General features: G+C 40.0%; 1 protein-coding gene across 2 annotated transcripts; it reads right to left on the reverse strand.

Annotated features, from left to right (window-relative positions):
- Positions 1–4,289: 4,289 nt before the first annotated feature.
- LOC119907220 (gastrula zinc finger protein XlCGF57.1-like) lies at positions 4,290–12,854 on the reverse strand. Of its 2 annotated transcripts, XM_038724928.1 has the most exons (3): positions 12,352–12,854; positions 7,602–7,658; positions 4,290–6,843 (listed from the first exon to the last, which is right to left on the reverse strand). In XM_038724928.1, the coding sequence occupies exons 1-3, from the start codon at positions 12,542–12,544 to the stop codon at positions 5,519–5,521; spliced, it is 1,575 nt and encodes a 524-aa protein (XP_038580856.1). In that variant the 5' UTR covers positions 12,545–12,854; the 3' UTR covers positions 4,290–5,518. The 2 variants fall into 2 exon arrangements, with proteins under 2 accessions (XP_038580856.1, XP_038580857.1); XM_038724929.1 differs by lacking the exon at positions 7,602–7,658 and having other exon boundaries at positions 12,352–12,851.
- Between the last annotated feature and the right edge of the window lie 3,325 nt (positions 12,855–16,179).

Here is a 16,179-nt window from a genome sequence, read left to right on the forward strand (position 1 = left end):
CGCCTGAGCTTTGTTGGAGGAAGCAGAGAACTGTGACTGCTTCACTGCTCTTTCAGTGGCAGCAGGTTTGCAGCAGTTTGCAGTGAGAATAAGCAGTAAAGAGGACAAACCTGCTCTGTGTAACCGGACTTCAGGCTGGAAAACAGCGTCCAGTAGTTTCCTGTGTCTCTGGTTCTCCTCTTTGGAACGACAGAGTTCCTCCTCGTACTCTGATATCGTTCTTTCAAACAGCCCAAATATCTCTTCAGCAGCCGCAGTTAGTCGCTGGTTGATAAAACCTCTCAGCATCTGGACTTTAGACATTTTAAACAAATGAAAAACACAGTTTGGACTCAGAGTTCCTCCAACCAGCGCTGTGTGGCCGAGTTCCGTCTATTTCCAGCTAGCAAGCTAAGCTAACTTCAGTTAGCATTCGTGGCTAACAGGAGATGAAAGGTGAAACCAAAGTTTCCACTTTAACACGTTTATCCTCCACCTACACACGAGCGGTTCACTCTGTTTGTATCTTATAGTGTTTTATCTTACGTGAAAGGCAACAGAAAATGTTTAGCGTGTTAGCCTCGGTAAGAAAGACTACTTCCGGTACCACGTCTTCTTCTTCTTCTGCTGTTTTTGGTGGACTGTAACTTTTGGGTGCATTACCGCCACCTACCGTACCGCAGTGTGCAGAACAGGATCTAATTTAAATCACTCTGTAGTAATAAAATACAATAAATAAAATAAAACATATATTAAGAAATCTATCCCCCTCTCTGAGTTTCACTGTACCCCTCATAATATTTGACACGGCATTATTACATGTTCAGCTACATTACAGTGCACATATACTTGTTAATTTACGTTTCCCAACATATATATTATAAATCTTATTTTAACTTATCGCAATCAATCGTTTTCTTTTTTGATCAGTGGGATCTTGTGGCTGGGCGGTCCGGTGGATAGCGCTGTGGCAAGAAGGTTGCCAGCCTTTCCCCTTGTGGAGTTTGCATGTTCTCCTCCCACCGTCCAAAGACATGCGGCGTAAGTTGATTGGTGGCTCTAAATTGTCCTTGGTGTGAGTGTGACTGGCTGTTTGTCTGTGTGGCCCTGCGATGGATTGGCGACCTGTCCAGGGTGTACCACGCCTTGATCACCCAACGTCCAGCCCCCCGCGACCATGTACGCAGGATAAGCGGTTGACGTTGGATGGGATCTTGTAGCTATCCCATCTGCAAATTTATTTCCTTTTAATCCCACGTGTGCAGGACACAATTCCAAATAAACACAGAAAAACGTCAAACATTAGATCTTCTCTGATTCACCTCATAGTCTGTAAACTTAACAGAACTGCTGCAGAGTCAACACACAGCTCCACCCTCTCTCGCCTCACTTCTTCCACCCATTGAAGATAAACGGCCGCTGCCATCATCTCAGCTGTACATATCGATAATTTATCTGTATATTTCTGTTCACTAAATTAATTTGAAAGTGTGGGACGTCGTCTCCTTATCCTACGTGATCATTTTGATCTTTTTTGAGCCATCAGCGATCATATAAATTATTTCTTATTTAACGGTTTGCACAGTGTGCTATTTCACTTTCCACCCAATCAGTCTTCAGTTCCATGATGATAATATCAACTTTAGCCTCTGAAGAAGTGCATGGGACTATAAAGGTCAGCGATAAAACAGGGGAAAAGGCCATGAAGAGCTTTAAAAGCAATTAATGTCTCTACACATGTAAATATTATTTCATATCATGCACAAACCTGGCACACTGCACATATTTGTTGTTAATTGTTAATCTTTGTTGATGTATATTTTGATGTTGTCAATTTATATATTTATGTACACAATAATCTCTTCTGTTGCAATATGTCTGCACAACACAAACCTGGAATAATGCTCATTTTTTTGGCATGTTTCTCTGCAAATAGTTGTTATTATTATTTTTCTCTATTCTTTTTATTATTCTTATATAACTTGCATTGTCTAAAGCATATTTATATATTTTTAGATTTATTTATGATCTATGTTTGTCTACGTGTAGCACCTCACCTCAAACACTACTTGTCAATACAGCTCCTTCTGATTCCGATTAATAAAATATATTAATTAAAAGCATATTATAAAACATACTGGGAGCCAGTGCAATGAAGCTAGAAGTTCTCGACAGCCTGGAGCCGATCATTAGATTTTTGGGACAAGCAAGTAAAAAGGCTGTTGCAGTAAACCAGGCGTGATGAAATAAACACATGTAAAATTGTCTCAGTTTAACATTGATTGATATTTTTGATATATTACCAACATGGTAAAAACATTATTGTGCAAGCTTTGTGGTGTGCTGCTCGAAACTTAAATTACTATAAAACTAGACGCCAAGATTCTTTACAGCAGGTTCGGTGTGAGCCACCAGGGATCCGGCAGACGGCAGTATTTGACCCGGTATCTGTTTTGTCTTAGTTCTCTCTCTGGAGGCCTCAGTCTCCGTATTCTGCTCGATGTTTCTGCCTCTGAAAAGGAACTTTTTTTCCTTGCTTGTGTTGCCAAGTGCCTGCTAATGGTGGGAATTGTTGGGTCTCTCTAAATAATATTATTGGCGCTATGTAAATAAAATTGAATAGACAATAAAACTGAATGAGTCTGTTTGATCCACATTTTCATCTTCAGTTATTGCCACCGTCATTTTGTCCCGTCAGTTTACAGCTGAATAATTATATTTAAAATCAAATCTAACATACAAGAAGGATTCCAGCACTTTATCGTTCATTAAGGAAATGTAAGTCTGATGAATGAGCTACACTGAATAAAATGTAAGAGTGTTATTTCTTTCTTCACTCCTGTTTTTTTAAGGTAATTGTCATGGTCTGCGTTGGGATGTCTTCATATTTCCAGTGCCCCTGGACTAAAATGGAGCATCTGCCCTTTGTTGAATCGTAGTATTGAAGCTCCACTGATTCGTTCCCCACAGACGCGCTTCCAAGCTGTTCTGGAACCAGCTGATCGGAATAAAAATAAAGCAGGTTTAATCGACTCAGACTTCAATCTTTATTCCAAAAATCCAATGTTTACGTAACGAAACATCTGGCTCATCCCACACTGCCATTTTACAAAACATGCATATATTTAGAAAGTGTTTTGTTTAAAATAAGAGATTTCAGCTGAGCGGTGCACTGAAAGGAACATACCCACATTTTATCCTGATAAAGAGCTTTTCTTCTCATCTCCAAGTTTGTGCACCATCTATCCTGATTGGTTACACGTCGTAAATATTAGCCTATCAAGACTTTGCTCCGGTGAGCAGGTAATTGGCCAAAATATATTATTAAGATTCTGCTGGTACGCTGTTAATTGTTGCTGTAGAGAGTCAGCTAACTGCTGCTAACTAGCTGCCAGTGGGGCAACAAAACTGCACTCAGCTGCCTCCCAGTGAAGACGACCGAACACAGGCTCATTAGCTGACTCAGCCCTGGGGGTGACAAGAGCCAAACCGGCAAGAAAACCACCTCCGTCGGTCCCGGATCCTGCTGCTGTTCAGTCACTGAGAGCTGGAACCAGTCCGCACAGAGTCTGCATGACTGTGTGGGGGCAAAACCACATTCAATTACTGGCTACATGCCAATCAAAATCTGCGACAGATCCCTCCTTAACTGTGTGTTTTTACAGCAAACACATAAACAGCAAATAGCACTCTGTGCTTAAAGTAATTCCTATGTGTAATCCACGTTTTTTTCTGTATTGTAACGGAATACAGTTACTTTATTTGTATCCTGATTACGTATCGCGTTACATGTAATCCGTTACTCCCCAACCCTGGAAGTCAGACACAAAACGGCATAGGGAATCCGGTCCATTTTCAAAATAAAACACCCTTTGCAGACTCCCAATCGTACATCAACAAACGCTCTTATTCTGAAATTCTCCATGAGGATTTGTAACGTTGGCCCGCAGCACAGCCTGCGTCAGTTCAGCTGGCGCCATTATCCCACGTTTTCCTCTAGTTTCGTTTGATGCTCTGATTGGTGAGTAGGACCGTAACAGGAGACGCATGGCGCTTGTGATTGGCGAGCAGATCTATCACACAAGGATGAGAACAGAATGACTTAGTCACTGCACGACTGTTGGCTCAGATGTATAATTAACCTACATTTTAATCGCCGTCTTCACGATTAGCTAATCGCATTCTTTCAAATCGCATTATCGATTTGAAATCAATTAATCGTTCAGCGCTAGTATTTATTATTACGTCGTTCTTTAGATAGTGATGGTAAAACAATTCCACCTGCATACAAAATACTTCCACACATGATCTCACAATTCAAAGCTTCAATTTATTTGGCCGAATCATTTATATAAATGGCAAACAACATGGGGGATAAAGCATGACATCGTTTCACCCCCGATGAAGTTGAGAATCAGTTTGTGTAATACTCATGTCACCTTACACACTCTGTGGGATTATTTAACTCTGTTTAGTCTTATAGACTCTTTTCACCCCACATTCATTAAGTCTATATCAATAAAACATGCATATGTTGGTTTATGCTAATTCTATCCATTGTAATCACAGGCGATACAAAGATATGTTTAAGACTTGAAGAGATTTACTCTTCTCTCGTTATAGAGTACATTGTGTAGACTGTGCTCATTAGGCGGATCTCTAATTTACTGGCATTCTTGGGTCCTCACGGTGGGCTTTTTTCATATTGCATTAGATTTAAGATTATGATTTAAACCAAAGAGATGATATTTTGCCAGATTTAAAGCATTTTAAAATTATTAGTTCAAAATGTCGAATAGTGTGGGCCATTTTAATCTCTTTCCAATAAAATATTAGACAATTGAAAGCCTCATTATAAACATGTCTGGACACAGATTTGGTGACAATATTGTATATTTTAGATAGACTGATAGTATCAAGCACAAACACGTCCAAACTATTATTTCTGATTCTGAAACAGAAATAGTACAAAACTACAACTCGCTCTGTGAAAAAATGTATCCTGGAGTTCAGGTAAAGTTGATCGGAGGCTTCATCAGTCTGAGTTACACAAATCAAGTGGGGATCTTCCAAAGTCTTTTTTGCACAAAATTCCCCCTTTCTGCTTCACCAGACCTTTTCCTTGCTGAGCCGGGGCGGATGGATATGTCTTGGTAGTCAATTGGAGGCTTGGTGCCACAACACAAGTCCCAGGATGAAGAAACCCACTTGGAGAATGATTACAGCAACGAATAACTCTCTACATATGGCATGGAGTATTGTACAAAGATCCACTTGAAAAATCTGAACCCCTCCTTTTAAGGCAACTGGGTAAATCCACAACTCAGCTGTTGAATTGTGTCGAATCAAAGTTTGTCCAAAGACTAACACACAACTGCACATCAATGATTACATACCAAGAAAACAAAATACCAAAAAGCACAGCGCACAGGAAACAATTCAATTATTTTGAGTGAAAGAAAAACAGAATTAAATGACCATGTGCTGATCACTGTTAAGAGTCCTGCCCTCAGTGCTTCAATCCCACTGGAAAAACACCTCAACAGACAGCTTCATTTATTCCACTGTTCTCACCGACACACTTGTGTGTTTTGAGTTTATCGAGCCGAGTAAATCTTTTATCACATACACTGCAACTGAACGGTTTCTCCCCTGTGTGGAATTTTAAGTGCTGTCTCTGATTATCCTTTCGTGCAAATGTTTTACCACAAATTGAACAACTAAATGGTTTCTCCCCCGTGTGGAGCGTCAAGTGTCGACTAAGAGCTCCCTTTCGTGCAAACGTTTTACCACAAATTGAACAAGTAAACGGTTTCTCCCCTGTGTGGAGAGTCAAGTGTTGACTCAGACTTCCCTTTTGTGCAAATTGTTTACCACAAACTGAACAACAAAATCGTTTCTCCCCTGTGTGGACGTTCAAGTGTTGCCTCAGATTTCCCTTTAGTGCGAATATTTTACCACAAACTGAACAACTGAACGGTTTCTCCCCAGTGTGGAGGATCACGTGCTGACTCAAAGTTGCTCTTTGAGTAAATCCCTTACCACAAACTGAACAACTAAATGGTTTCTCTTCTAAATGGAACTTCAAGTGCTGTCTCTGATTATCCTTCCGTGCAAATGTTTTACCACAAACTGGACAACTAAATGGTTTCACCCCTGTGTGGAGAGTCAAGTGTTGAGTCAGAGATGCCTTTTTAGCAAATTGTTTACCACAAATTGAACAACTAAATGGTTTCTCCCCTCTGTGGACTGTCAAGTGTTGTCTGAGATTTCCCTTTATTGAGAATTGTTTACCACAAACTGAACAGCTAAATGGTTTCTCCCCTGTGTGCATTCTCATGTGTGTCTCAAGATCTGCTCTCCATTTAAATGTTTTTTTACAAACTGAGCAGCAGAAATGTTTTCCTTCCAAATTAAATCTCATATGAGTCATTAAAGATTTTTTCATGAGGTATCTTTTACCACAAACTGAGTAACTAAATTGGTTCACTCCTGTTTCGGTTGTTTTGTGTTTCTGCAGATCTTCATTGTGGCCAAAGCTTGTAGCACAGTCAGAGTTCAAATGATCTGCATCTCTGTTCTCTTCAGTTTGGCTTTGATGAAGCTGTGAGGACTGAGGTTTCTCTTCATCATCATCATCATCATCTTCTTCACTCTTCACAGGGACAAGAGTGAATGGGAACTTGGTGATATCAGCCTTGTCCAGTCCTGGAAGCTGCTCTCCCTCCTGACTGTTCCAGAGCTCCTCCTGTTCCTCTTTAATGTGTGGCGGCTCTGGTGGGTCCTCCTGGTCCAGCCTGGGGCTCCACTGCTGCTGCTGCTCAGGGGGAACCTCTTCTTTACTCACCAACAGCTGCTGGACGCCTGTGAATAATGAAATACATGCACATGTTAGGAAACAGTAATTTCCAGGTAACACTGTAACCACTGCTTCCACTACTTTATCAAACATGGGGAGAAACTGCACATTTTCTATAATATATTTGAAAGTCATTCAAACTATAAGAAACTACAGCATATTGTGTGCTTTGAGTTTCAGAAGTGAAGATACGTACACTCACCTAAAGGATTATTAGTAACACCTGTTCAATTTCTCATTAATGCAATTATCTAATCAACCAATCACATGGCAGTTGCTTCAATGCATTTAGGGGTGTGGTCCTGGTCAAGACAATCTCCTGAACTCCAAACTGAATGTCAGAATGGGAAAGAAAGGTGATTTAAGCAATTTTGAGCGTGGCACGGTTGTTGGTGCCAGACGGGCCGGTCTGAGTATTTCACAATCTGCTCAGTTACTGGGATTTTCACGCACAACCATTTCTAGGGTTTACAAAGAATGGTGTGAAAAGGAAAAAACATCCAGTATGCGGCAGTCCTGTGGGCGAAAATGCCTTGTTGATGCTAGAGGTCAGAGGAGAATGGGCCGACTGATTCAAGCTGATAGAAGAGCAAGTTTGACTGAAATAACCGCTCGTTACAGCCGAGGTATGCAGCAAAGCATTTGTGAAGCCACAACACGCACAACCTTGAGGCGGATGGGCTACAACAGCAGAAGACCCCACCGGGTACCACTCATCTCCACTACAAATAGGAAAAAGAGGCTACAATTTGCAAGAGCTCACCAAAATTGGACAGTTGAAGACGGGAAAAATGTTGCCTGGTCTGATGAGTCTCGATTTCTGTTGAGACATTCAGATGGTAGAGTCAGAATTTGGCGTAAACAGAATGAGAACATGGATCCATGGTGCCTTGTTACCACTGTGCAGGCTGGTGGTGGTGGTGTAATGGTGTGGGGGATGTTTTCTTGGCACACTTTAGGCCCCTTAGTGCCAATTGGGCATCGTTTAAATGCCGCGGCCTACCTGAGCATTGTTTCTGACCATGTCCATCCCTTTATGGCCACCATGTACCCATCCTCTGATGGCTACTTCCAGCAGGATAATGCACCATGTCACAAAGCTCCAATCATTTCAAATTGGTTTCTTGAACATGACAATGAGTTCACTGTACTAAAATGGCCCCCACAGTCACCAGATCTCAACCCAATAGAGCATCTTTGGGATGTGGTGGAACGGGAGCTTCGTGCCCTGGATGTGCATCCCACAAATCTCCATCAACTGCAAGATGCTATCCATCAATATGGGCCAACATTTCTAAAGAATGCTTTCAGCACCTTGTTGAATCAATGCCACGAAGAATTAAGGCAGTTCTGAAGGCGAAATGGGGTCAAACACAGTATTAGTGTGGTGTTCTTAATAATCCTTTAGGTGAGTGTATATAAGTAAACTCACTAGGCCAGTGAAGAAATAAGTGTTTTACTGCTTAAGAATGTGAAGAAGTCATTTTGCTTCTGTCTGTGTGTAAAACATATTACATATTTATTTCAGGAGGACATGGTAGAACTACTAGAGTTGAGGAGCAGGCGTGTTATGGAAATGTGGTGTCATCAAAGATGCCTGTTTTGGCACCTTCTTGGTTGCTCAAAATTTTATCACTAAAGTTACGACGTTCTGATGGTATGCTACATTCACATATCGGGTGACGAGACCATGCACAGGGCTCTATGAAATCTGTTTAAAATTGAATTCTGGGTTTACAATTTAAGCATATTGTGTCATCAGAAAGAGTGTTTATCATGTGGTGGATAAATAACACTTATAATGATTAAATAAGAAAATATTACAAATTGAATCACTGTCAATGAATTTGATGTATCATGCAAATATGCATATAGAAATATTCAAATGTATGCAGCTATTTATGAGGAAAATTCACAAATGTATTGCAACAGTATGGTATTAAAATACTATAATATTATTTAATAGGGGACAATTCACAATGAATGCATTGTTGCAATACACTGCATTTATTGTCTCCTATTAAGTAGATTAGTACTTGACAACCTCTAAATGCTGCTGAACACACGGTATTAATAGGAGAAATAACCAACATGGTAAAATTACATCAGAGGTTCTGAATTTCGGTTTTAAATACTTTTTGATTAATTGTCCAGACCTAATATATTATAATTAATAGTTAATAAAATACAATGCAAGTGAAAAGAAGAAAAATACACATATATATTGGCCTATATGGATTTTTGGTGTGACCATCCTTTGCTTTCAAACACTTTCATAACCCGATGGAACAGCCATCAGCCGGGGACTGAACCGCCGATCTTCCGATTTGAGGGCAACCTGCTTTATCCCCAGCAATAATTAAATATTCAAATTGGTTCAGGTCTGGGGAACATAAGGGCCAGTCGACATTTAATATCTTTTTGATGGGAGCCAACAGCAGATCAGCGTTGTTTTTTTGTTGTGTCGCACTTAAATTGGTCCCCGCTGTATCCAGGAATCTAAAATCATGTAACACACGTGTTAGAGGTGTTCATTGGTTCTTGTTTATGTTCATTACAGGTTTCTTGTGTCTGATTGGCTTAGATATGTAAGGGGGAGGGCGTCAGGGGATTAAAGTCGGGAGCTGTCAAATCGTGCTTGGAGTACCTGGAATGTTTTTAGCATTTAGCTAGCTAACTAACACCGTGCATACCTGTCAACCCTCCCTTTTCCCCAGGGCTTCTCCCGTATTTTACCGTTCTCTCCCGGCTGAATCAGAACATAAAAAAATATTAATTAATGGAGGTTTAAGTTGAATGATTAAAAGCATCTTGTAAGTAACAATGTACTGTTATGTCTTAAGTATATTTAATAGCAAGAAATTAATTTTGCTTCAAATTTCAATCTGGTTTCTTCTTTAAGTTATCTTTTTTTAAAGAACTGAAACAAATTTTTACATGACATAAAAAAAAGGCAAGTTATTATATTGTAAAAAAAATATGTTTAGCCGGTGGATTTTTTCCATCAACCAGTCCCATTGGCAGGTGAGACCAAAAGTTAATTTCCTGTCTGTCAGCCATCGGTGATGGTTCATCGTCTATCGGCCCTACCCTATAAACTCCTGTCTGAGAAGTCTGGTCAGAAGTAGCCTTCAACAAAGACTTGCGGCCAAAAAGCCATACCAGCAAGGCCAAACAACTCAACCATGCATGGGAACAGAGGAACTTGGAACAGGAAAATGGCAGCAGGCGCTCTGGGCTGATGAGTCAACATTTGAAATATCTGGCTGCAGCAAAAAGCAGGTTGTTCACCGAAGGGCTGGAGATATTCCGCATTTTTCCAATAATCTGCATCGGCCATTTTAAAAACAGATGAACGATATAAATTAATAAATATAAAATGTCGCCCCTTTGGCTCTGACGCAGCCGCCTCTCCTGTCCGCTCCAAGACCGTGTCAAGACCAAGAACAGAGTTTAACCAGATCGAGACCGTGTCAAGACCAAGAACAGAGTTTAACCAGATCGAGACCGTGTCAAGACCAAGAACAGAGTTTAACCAGATCGAGACCGTGTCAAGACCAAGAACAGAGTTTAACCAGACCGAGACCGTGTCAAGACCAAGAACAGAGTTTAACCAGACCGAGACCGTGTCAAGACCAAGAACAGAGTTTAACCAGATCGAGACCTTGTCAAGACCAAGAACAGAGTTTAACCAGACCGAGACCTTGTCAAGACCAAGAAAACACCTAGACTTTTAGGGGGAGACACCAAGTCAACACCGGAGCGGATCGTGTTGACAAGTTGACCATAACTATTCCTGTAACTGGAAGTAATTGCAGCAAAACCAGCAGTACTAGCAGGGTTGGAAATTAACTTTTTGGCTCACCCGCCAATGGGACTGGTAGATTAAAAAAATCCACCGGCCAAACATATCTTTTACTGGCCAAAATAATAACTTGCCTTTTTATTCCCACCCGGCCTGCAGAACGGCCACTGATTAAAATGTATTGCAATATTTATATATTTGCAGAATTACAAACTATAAACGCTGTATTGAGTTACTGTTAATGTAAACTGAACATTTCCTGCTGCTTCACATTAAAAGCATTTAACTGGGCGAAACACTTTTACTACACTTTTATTATGAAGTAGTCACAGGAAATACAGTGCGTTTGTCAGTGAGATTAGAACTGACCGTTCATCAAAAATGCATCTACAAAACAAAACATCTGTCATTTACAATATTTTTTGACAGCGGACCACTTTGAAGTATAGCAGTGGTATAGCCAGACAGTCAGGAGCAGACACAGTGAGCGGTCAGCTGCACACCTCCACCTTCTCAGCCAGGGAAACAACTTCTTTCACTGTTTCACTCATGTTGTGTGCAGCATACAGTCTGATCTTGACTGCTCACATAATTATGGGAAAACAACAATACTTGCCTGACACTAGTTTATTTAGCTGCCCCAGACTTCTGTGTCCCGGCGTATTAAACCATATTTGCTGTTACCACTGGTAACTAGGTGTCACATGCAAGGTGCAACTGCATAACAGCAGCAACACCAGATGATTTAAAGCACTTAGTATGTCGTTATCACGATGGACTTACCGTGTTTTTGGGTGTTCACATTGATAAAATAATCATCTTGTGAAATTGTGGCCCTTATACAAAAGTAGTTGAGGACCCCAGATTTAGAATCTGATTCCGCTTACTCACGTTGCATTTGGTACTTGATAAATATAATCTATTAACTTGTCTACTTTTAAAAGCATTCTTCCTTTAGAGCGTTTTTCAACACCGGCCTAAGCAGGCCAGCTTTATTGCTTCTTTAAGCAGCACCAGAGTTTTAAGCTGCACTGACTGCAGCAGCGTTTTCTACTGATCAGTTAGCCTTTTAATATGATCAACTGCGATTAGCAAACAACATGCCACTGGAACACACGGCCTCTGTATATATCTGTATATATCTGACGGTGCTATTTAAATAATTATAATAAAAATAAACCCTTTCAGGAGGAGGGGGGGGGGTTCAGAACAATTTAAAACACTATCCAAAGGCTGTCATTTGTAATGCAAACGTGGATTTCAATGACAAAATATTGCCTGCAATGCTGCATTCTGTTCAATGTACATTTCGAGTCAAGCAGGTGTAACTGAGGCGAGCAACGTATTAAACGGATTACAGTGATCTTGATTTTACAGCTTCTTTACAAAAAGTTACAGCGTGTCCGGATCCAGCTTTCAAACAGTAACCCGGATGACCAAGTGATCTGACTATCTAACCAATCGACTATCGCGACACAAATGTTTGCTTTACGAGGGAAAATATGTGGTCACCTTGTTCATTCTCAATTCAGTGCAATGAATAATACGAAGTTTGACAACACGTCAAGAAAAAAAGCTTTTATTTTGAAAGATGAGCCAGGCGTTAGCTGGATTTGCAAAACCTCGTTTTTAAAACAGCAAAATTAAAACAATAGATTAAACAAAACCAGCAGGTTTGCAGTGAGAATAAGCAGTAAAGAGGACAAACCTGCTCTGTGTAACCGGACTTCAGGCTGGAAAACAGCGTCCAGTAGTTTCCTGTGTCTCTGGTTCTCCTCTTTGGAACGACAGAGTTCCTCCTCGTACTCTGATATCGTTCTTTCAAACAGCCCAAATATCTCTTCAGCAGCCGCAGTTAGTCGCTGGTTGATAAAACCTCTCAGCATCTGGACTTTAGACATTTTAAACAAATGAAAAACACAGTTTGGACTCAGAGTTCCTCCAACCAGCGCTGTGTGGCCGAGTTCCGTCTATTTCCAGCTAGCAAGCTAAGCTAACTTCAGTTAGCATTCGTGGCTAACAGGAGATGAGTCTGAGGCGAAACCAAAGTTTCCACAAAGTCCACCTTGAACCAGGGCCCTTCAGAGAGCCCCTCTTTCCTTTAAAAGGGCTCCGCTTTGAACACGTTTATCCATCCACACAGGCTCTGGTGCTTCACTCCGCTTTAGCTTTTGGTCAACAGAAACGGTAGCATGTTAGCCTCAGAGAGTGCTTCCGGTTCAACGACTTCCCAGCTCTTCAAAATAAAAGGTTTACATCTCTTTATTAAAATTGAACAATACTACAAATACCCACATCGTGCTTAAGTCACTGTAAAAAATGCCACAAAGCAAACAGTAAAAAAAAAAAAACATAATGTCAGAAAATGTTCATAAATCATTGCAAATTAAAGTATTTGCTGGGCAGCAGAATGGCCCCTGTGAATGTTTTTACTATGTATTATTACTATTGATTTATTATTGCTGATAATTTAACATGTAATCAGTATTTTGATGTTGCACACTTGATTGATGTGGGACAAAATTTAACTGCTTGATATATTGTTGGATAGATTAATCTGTAAAAAAAATCTCTTCCCACTTACATTTATTCATTTAGCTGACACTTTTATCCAAAGTGACTTACAATTCCTTTCTATATCAGAGGTCGCACGCCTCGATTCATAACCAAGTACTTTTGGTGCCTAAACCCAACCAAACAACGTCAACAAAGCCTCTGGCGCTTAACTTGCCATTTGGGTCACAGAATCACATTTTGGTGTCACACCGGCTTGTTGAAAGTGTGTAACACCATTTGCAACACGATGGGGGACTTCGCCGGTTAACATGTAGGATTTTTAAATTCAGAAAATACACTAACATTTCATATCACCTGGTTAACAGCATTGTGTTCAATAAAAAAAATTCTCTTGTCTGATGGACAGTACAATTGTTGTTTTCATTGAATCGTATTCATCTTATATGAAAATCTTCAGCCAAAACAAAATAGCCTTCATTAAACGACAGAATAATAGAACATGACACAACAAGACACGCAGGGGATCAAGCAACAAAGGCATTAAAGAAAAATAGTTAGACTAAGTCTTTATACATTTTAACTGTTATAATTCTTCAATATAATGCATGATTTATATTGAAATGTTGTATTTGTGAAAGTAATATTTTTCATATAGGCTAAGATAAACAGGTTCAAATATTTAGGCTTTTCTTTACAATGAATATCAATCTTTTCATAAAAGAATATAATACGTCTATTTATTTTTCGTAAACATCTAAAGTCATGTTCTTAAAGAAATATTTGACACAAACCCTGTATATACATTAATACATGGTCTGGGAAATTTAAAGCGTTCTCAGAGTAGCACTTCAATCATAATATTTTTGCGTTTTACGGCAAAGCTTGACTTGCAAAAGCAAAAATTTATGTTGATTAGAGAGGGGAAAGTTGCAGCTGATAATCCATCTGTGGCAGGCAGCCCCAGTCCGTCTGACATGAGTTCCCCAATTCAATGAAAGAGATCCTGAAACTGAGCGTTTGAGGGCCAGACTGAAGAGAGTTTCTGGTTACATGAAGTATGGCATATACATGTCAGTTAATCCCTAGGTTCCCCTTTTCTGGGATACTCCTCCCTCAATCTCAAACAATGATGTAGTATGGTGTTTTAAACATGTCTTACCTTTCTTTTGCTACCAAGATTATGTCATTTTGGAGATATATTCTAATTTGGGCATGCATATCCAAACTTGGTGCGAGTTACCTTCCTACCTTGGAGCATTTTCATCAAACTCTTAAGTTTATGTTGCATGCATATTGTACACAGATGAACAGACTCGGAGGAGCGTTTGCATTGGCTGTCAGAGAGGTGGTCCAGGAGAGCACAGAGTTTAGCCCTAATGATTGTGTTTTGCCATAAGGTACGGGGCCTTTTAGCACTAAAAACTATTTGGAAAGTAGTGATAAACTTAAAGGGAGACTAGGGAGTCAGGCATCAACACAAGCAAAATAAGGAGGCCAATTCAAGCCAATGACAGGGAAGTAACTGCAATTAGACTGACTTCCAAGCTACCACGACCCTTGACCCTCGATCCTCAATGTGCTGGACGACATTGTGGAGGAGTCTTGTTGCAGGGATGAGGTGGCAACTACGAGTGTCCTCAAGACCATTTCGTGGAGTGCTAGAAAGTAACGAAGACACAAAAACGAGACGATAAGCCTCCAGAAGAAGATTGAGGAGGGTAGGAAATTATTCAAAAGGTCCTCTTGCACCCAAAATATGTTACGATGTGGTCTGAGAAGACAATACAACTTTTCACTGAGAGATCTAAGGATGCCATTGTGTATTTGGATGCAACGGATAGCGTCATAAAGAAGGCAAAAGGTGAAACTGCACCATTTTACATCTATGACATGGTTGTCAGAGCTCCTGTGAAGGGCTGGTCGCCAGTCCCTGTGGACACCTGTGTGACTTGTGACCCCACCACGGCAACTGTGTATTATTTTCTTGGAGCATTCATCACAGACTGCATCAAATGCCACCATAGACACATTAAGAAAAGGCCAGTCATGTATATTTGTGATGGATCTGCGTAGGTCCTGATGAGCTCCTCAAGAAACTATGAGGTTGTAACGGGACAAGGACAGAAAGACGCTTTCCATCTAACTATACTCCACAGGTGCCATAGCCATGTGATGAAGGATGCAAAGGACCTGTGCCAAAAACAGAACATTTTTACTTTAATGTTTAACAGTTGAAAAAATCTATTTGACTTTTTTTTCCCTCAGTAGACAAAACAAGCATTGTGGAGGAAAACTTTGTGGCAGGTATTTTATTGAATATTGAAAACTGAATTTGTATGATGCAAAGATTACACAAATGAAACAAGTTAAATAAATTAAACAACAACAACTAGAAGCTTCATCAGTCAGCGGTTAGAACATTGTATTGAATAAATGCTGATTATTTGGTCTATGTTACTTACAAGCAGGGTTGTACATGTTAATAGACAATCATGTGCATAAAATACAATATTTATTGTCTTTCACCATTCAAAAACCACTTTAGCAGTTAATTCAGGAAGAAGTTCTTGACGAAACTGGTGAAGCTAATCTATACTGATGCCCGACATTTGTACCTTCACTAGAGAAATACTTCCTACCACAGGCTGCTCTGTGGTCTGGTCTCACAATAGGTGAGTATATTCTCCACATCTGTATTTCCATCTTCACCTTCTGTATCTCCTTAATCTGTTACTACTACTATTACCACCACCTATTCTTCTTAATCATCTTCTAAAAAATGACTAATTGATAAACTAGGTGTCCTGGGACGCCATGGGAAAGGCCCTCTGTATGACAGATTTACAAAGAGGTACACAACAACTGCTAATGAAAGAATGCAGGTAAATTATTGACCTATTTCTGACAACATTGTTCGGTTCTTGAACAGAGAGCATTAATTGATTTGATATAAGTTTAACAATGAAGTTCCACTTTTTATTGAATTGCTGTTTTATAACAGAAGGGGCAATAAAAGACT

This window comes from Micropterus salmoides, unplaced genomic scaffold (genome assembly GCF_014851395.1).
Source record: "Micropterus salmoides isolate LMB-PRFRI ecotype aquatic unplaced genomic scaffold, ASM1485139v1 Ms_hic_scaffold_17, whole genome shotgun sequence".
Lineage (NCBI taxonomy): Eukaryota > Metazoa > Chordata > Actinopteri > Centrarchiformes > Centrarchidae > Micropterus > Micropterus salmoides.

Coding starts and splice junctions, on each gene's coding strand:
- LOC119907220 (XM_038724928.1), bottom strand. CDS start 12,544: ATGTCTAAAGTCCAGATGCTGAGAGGTTTTATCAACCAGCGACTAACT. Junction 7,659..12,351: donor AGTCCGGTTACACAGAGCAG/GTTTGTCCTCTT, acceptor ATGTCTCAACAG/AAATCGAGACTCATCAGACC. Junction 6,844..7,601: donor TCTTCAACTGTCCAATTTTG/GTGAGCTCTTGC, acceptor CATTATTCACAG/GCGTCCAGCAGCTGTTGGTG.